We start from the raw sequence: 5,312 nt of genomic DNA, 5'->3' as shown, positions 1-5,312 counted from the left end.
GATTGGCTTACGGGAGACTAATTAGACGTTAATATGATGGAAAAAAAAGATACATGTAGAATAGAAAGAAGGAAATTAGAGTTAGCGTACAAAGGTTAGAAGCATTATATATGAATTTCAAATTAACATAATGTAATCATGTAGTATAGATCAACAATTGTATATAAAACTAAAAATGATCTTAGAGATAACATCATACATATCCTATCCTATATCCATATTGGACTAGTTTCTGATAATCGAAAGCTAGCTAGCTAGATGATTATCATCCCTAGCTTGTCCGAAGTAGCACAGAACGTAATTGTTATACACTTATACATAACATAACCACGTGGCATGATGTGAATTGCTTCTTTTCCAAAAAATACTGAGTACAACCCATGCACACGTTCAAATTGCCAGCATCTTCCCACTTAGTACGTGACTACATCGAAGCTCACTGTAGCAATCTCCTAATATAATCCTATTATAATCACCGATGCATACAAACACAATCGTATATAATCCCCACTCACCCACTTCACAAACTCTTAGTTTCTTACTGAAACCTTTTCGTTTCCCGCAGAAAATCTACTCTCTTCTTTCTCTCCTCTCTTCTTCTTCCCCCAGAAACTAACAATCAAAACCTCCCCGCAGATATGGAGGAAGTGCATGATGAGCCTGCAGCAAAGTACAGAGGCGTACGCAAGCGAAAATGGGGCAAATGGGTGTCCGAAATCCGGGAGCCGAGAAAGAAAAGCCGGATATGGCTAGGAAGCTACGAGGCCCCAGAAATGGCGGCCGCGGCCTATGATGCGGCTGCATTACACCTCAAAGGACCAGGTGTGGTGCTTAACTTTCCCGAAATGGTTGATAGTCTTCCGAGGCCTGCGAGTTCGAATCCCACCGACGTGCAGTTAGCGGCTCAAGAGGCGGCCAATGCAATAAGGTTTAGGAGTCAGCCTATGAATTCGGTTTCGACGGAGGTGGCTGGTGGATCGAGTGGTGGCGCGGCGCCGGTGACGGTGGGACTGTCGCCGAGTCAAATTCAGGCGATTAATGAGTCGCCATTGGACTCGCCTATGATGTGGATGCAGGACATGTACATGTCTTATAGTGACGAGGCTTTGGTTTTTGGGGAGGACATGTCGTCATCTATGGGTTTCTATGATGACCATGAGGATGTTTTGCTGCATCAGTCAATATGGGACTCCTAGTTTATTGCTTTTCAGATATAAATGACAATATAGTAATTAGCCAATTAACTAGCAAGCTAAGCTAGCTATAATAATATTCAACATATTCATTCAGAACGTAGACAAAATAATACATATTATCTATGTTTTAGTTATATATATACTCCTCGATCAATTGATGGTAGTTTATAGAATTTCCAATTCCTAATTGTAATTTGATTAATTCCAATCCAAGACTTTATGCGAGATTAATTTGCACCTTCGGAATAGAGGAGTGTTTGGGAGCAAGAATGAGGCTCTTACTGCATAATTATGATGGAGTTGATAGAGATCTTACAGCGGACGTTGTTGATGCATTTTCGTCTTCCATTGCTAATTCTATAGATGTAGAGGTGATGAGGGTGATCATGACAATCGAGCTCGTTTGGTCTCACAGTTGGAAACACATAAATATATAATACATTCAAACCCTCTCGATCTTCTTCTGTTTCAGTATCATTTGTTACATGTCATCATCTATTGTGCCTTTGTATTAAACAATGGAGATGCGTATATAGTCGTTTACATCAAATGTCTATAATTTTTCACATATCTTTTGAGAAGGGAATCAAACGACTGATGTGTTTGGATGATTTTGATTTTCCAATGAAAACTTTCACTTGATGATTGTGACTTGCTTTAAGATCTCTTTTCAATTTTTAGTTGTCACTCTTTGTATGACAAATTGCGCGTTAGATATAGTTTGTTTTAATTGGGAATAACTCTCTAACCTTCTATTGGAACGGATCGTATTCTCCATGGAGAATGGTGGATTGCCTGCTTGTCTCGCCTTCTCCTACATTTACAAATTACAATGGGGAAAACCGAAGAAGGTTTATATCTTTTCAACAAACTCATACTAACCTTTGGGGAAAAACCGAAAAAGTATACCCAAACCCTGAAGCCAGAATAGAGAGATAAACATGCAACAATGCAATCTTAACACTAATCAGCTTGGCAGCACCAAACCTATGTGTATACGAGAAATATGTTGTACATGAAAGAGGACATATTGCGTAGTGTACAGGCGGCAAGGAGTACCGGATAGTCATCATGTGCCTCGAGAAAACCAGCCACTGCAACTTTGAGGGTAAGCACGTGTAATACCCGACTATTGGAAAATAATAATAATAATAATATAATAATAAATAAAGAATGTGGAAGAGACTAGAAGGGTGGAATTAAAACCGACAAAGGGAAGGAGAAGAAAAAAAAGAGAGGACGCGAACCTCCTGGAAGGGGGGATCACTCACTCTTCTGGGGATTTCGATTGGGAAGGGGGAAAAGAGAGAGGACGGACTTATTCAGTCACTCCTTGCTCTTACACCCATTAATGTCGATTAACTGTTGATGATGAAGGAGGAGGCGGAAAGGGGGAATCACCGACTTCCTGACTCCCACTCCTCTACTCGGATATACAGTCGGGGAAGCCTTATGGCTCTAGAAGCTTCAAAACCTCATCGGATGAACCATGACGGGGGAGGCGCTGCTCTCCTTTAATGTTTTTCCTCACGTGCTTTCACTCTACCTCAAATAATCTTGGTTTGCTCTATTATAGGATGAAGAAGGTGTATGAAGCTCGATAGATTTGGAGGCTCTGATGGTTCGTCTTCATATTCCGGCGACTCATATAAGAACATGAGGTGAAAGCAGACCTTGTCCTCTTTGATTTAAATTGTTTTCAGTTTTAATATATTTATGAACGAATAAAAGATTTTGGGTAGAACAAATCCTTTCCACCCGTAAAATTCTGGATTATCCCAATTAAATTTGGGGTCAGGGTGTTACAGCATGAGTTTGCATAATTAACCAATATCTATCACTGAGTTTGTAGTTATAATTAAACTGCTTTCAACTTGCCTGTAAGTCTGTAACTGAAAAAATAGAACCACAATTGTAAATTAAGCCTCGCTTGAAGAGATAATATGATGACTGAATGATGAGAACTCTGCCAGTAGTGTGTTGCTTAATTCTTCAGCTTAGTGTCTTATAGTTATGACATCATTATCAGTCCTTCCGGGCAATTGATCGAGGAGCCATATTTGACTGCCTGCACTCTGGTCAGGCCATTACATGATCCGTAAGAACTATGACTCATGCAAGAAGCTCAGAAATATAAAACTTGGCATGAATTCAACTAACCTAACATATTGAGTACATTTTCATAGGGTAACATATCTTGTATTCTTGTACATGTAATTTTTTCTCTAATCAGTAATCATACTACTGTCCCAGCATGCAGAAAGGGAAAGTTATTGATTCTTGTGGGGTTTTTGTTTTGTTTTTTTGTTTCGAATTGCTACATCAAGCCGTGAGCTGTCTGATCGTCTTAAATTTTGAATTGCTAAAAAATCAAATGGCTCACAGCTTAATGTATACCATACAGATAGATATGTATAGAAGCCGAACCGTAATTGTAAGGCAAAACGTTATATATGTTTGGGAGCTACTTTAGGGTTTTAGCGAAGCGGCAGAGTTTTATCGGCAACCAGATCAAAGCTGCACCTTATCTCCTCCGTCGTCTCCGTTCTCCGCCGGCAAACCTGGAAGTAAAAATCCACCGCCAAATTTCAACCTTGGGTTTCATCGCTTCATCTAACTCAGGACTGTTTAATTGTATGTAGAATTGTAGATGGACTCTGGGATCGAAGATCCGGAGAAGAAGAAGAGCAAGAACAAGAAGCTAGGTATCTTTACTTTTACCGATTGCTTAATGTAATTATAGCCTGCAATTTCGTTAATTTTTTTACTGAAGGAAATTGTTGATTTCAGGCAAGAGAGAAAGAGTTGAAGAAGCAAAAAGCGTTAGGGAAAGCTGCCAAGTTCCAGGTAATTATCGTTTGGTTTGGATTTTGAGTGAATTTGGATGCAATTTCAATCACATTTGAGGTGTTTATGTATTCGAATTGATGTGGTTTTAGGCACAACAAGCGAATGCGGCTTCGAAGAAGAATGTGAAGTGTGGAAATAAGGAGGACGAAAATGCAGCTGATTTTGTTGATCCTCCAACTCCGGTTGGCGAGAAGAAGCAGCTTTTTAAGCTGATGGCCAAACAGTACAGTACAGATGCCGTGGAGAAACAGTGAGTTTCGTGTTTTCTTAGCACGATTTTGCTGTCCATTTTTTGAATTGTATGCTGTGCATGTTGTAATCTGTGCTTGCTGGTTTTAGGTGGTATCCGTGGTGGGAGAAATCAGGGTGCTTTAAAGAAAATGCTAAGAGCTCCAAACCTCCTTATGTGATTGTATGTGTGTTACCGCGCGCCTTCTGTTCTTGGGTTTGTATTGATATCAAGTGGCAGAATTAACTGGTTCTATCTTACATGAGTTGCGCTTTTGCCGCCTCCGAATGTAACCGGCGCGCTTCATATTGGCCATGCTCTTACTGCTGCTATCGAGGTTGCGTCTATGATAAATTCCTGAATTTGTTTTGTCCATCGGTGGCTTCCAGAGGTTGTCTGGAAAACTAATAATTTGACGTTATTTCGTGATATGCAGGACACAATGATTCGTTGGCGAAGAATGTCAGGATACAATGCCTTGTTGGTGCCTGCTGGAATGGACCATGCTGGGATTGCAACTCAGGTTCATGGAGGAATTTGTACTTGGTTAAAGAAAAAGTGAATACAATTAATATAGGGCCAATGATAAAAAGGTACAGTTAGATGTAATAAATGATAACACAGTTAATAAATGTTCATTGATGATAAAACAGTACCTCTATTTAAATCTCTTAAAGCGTTGCCCATAAAATAAAAAAAATTACGATCTATGCCACTGTTCTCTTAAAGCGTTGCCCCTAAGAATGAAAATAACTACGAATTATGCCACTGACGCCGTTACCCCATCCACGCCGTTACCCCCATATCTGAGTCCCCCACCTCTGATTTTCGTTTCAAAAATCATTTCACTTTCCCTCAAAACTATCGAAACCGCTCCTCTCTCAATCTCGCTGAAAACCCTAATTCTCTGTGTCTCCGGCGAATCCATCATCCATCTCTCTCCGGCGAATCCGTCGTACTCCCCAGTAACTGTCGACACGAGGCTCATCTTCGGCTCGAGGGCGGCGTCGAGAACAATTCCTCCACAACACCAGAAT

The 5,312-nt window shown here is 40.3% G+C and overlaps 2 protein-coding genes across 2 annotated transcripts; both read left to right on the top strand.

Annotated features, from left to right (window-relative positions):
- Positions 1-638: 638 nt before the first annotated feature.
- LOC101294181 (ethylene-responsive transcription factor ERF022-like) lies at positions 639-1,196 on the top strand. Its single transcript, XM_004301404.1, has one exon. The coding sequence runs from the start codon at positions 639-641 to the stop codon at positions 1,194-1,196; it is 558 nt and encodes a 185-aa protein (XP_004301452.1).
- Positions 1,197-1,465: 269 nt separating this feature from the next.
- Positions 1,466-4,960, top strand: LOC101293890 (valine--tRNA ligase-like). Its single transcript, XM_004301403.1, has 6 exons — positions 1,466-1,567; positions 3,987-4,043; positions 4,136-4,296; positions 4,386-4,462; positions 4,542-4,612; positions 4,712-4,960. Exons 1-6 carry the CDS (start codon positions 1,466-1,468, stop codon positions 4,835-4,837), a joined length of 594 nt encoding a protein of 197 aa, XP_004301451.1. The 3' UTR covers positions 4,838-4,960.
- Positions 4,961-5,312: the final 352 nt, after the last annotated feature.

This window comes from Fragaria vesca, linkage group LG5 (assembly GCF_000184155.1).
Source record: "Fragaria vesca subsp. vesca linkage group LG5, FraVesHawaii_1.0, whole genome shotgun sequence".
Lineage (NCBI taxonomy): Eukaryota > Viridiplantae > Streptophyta > Magnoliopsida > Rosales > Rosaceae > Fragaria > Fragaria vesca.
Note: the sequence above shows the minus strand (reverse complement) of the source record. Positions and strands in the feature narration are given on the sequence as shown.

Coding starts and splice junctions, on each gene's coding strand:
- LOC101294181 (XM_004301404.1), top strand. CDS start 639: ATGGAGGAAGTGCATGATGAGCCTGCAGCAAAGTACAGAGGCGTACGC.
- LOC101293890 (XM_004301403.1), top strand. CDS start 1,466: ATGAGGCTCTTACTGCATAATTATGATGGAGTTGATAGAGATCTTACA. Junction 4,044..4,135: donor GGAAAGCTGCCAAGTTCCAG/GTAATTATCGTT, acceptor ATGTGGTTTTAG/GCACAACAAGCGAATGCGGC. Junction 4,297..4,385: donor ACAGATGCCGTGGAGAAACA/GTGAGTTTCGTG, acceptor TGCTGGTTTTAG/GTGGTATCCGTGGTGGGAGA.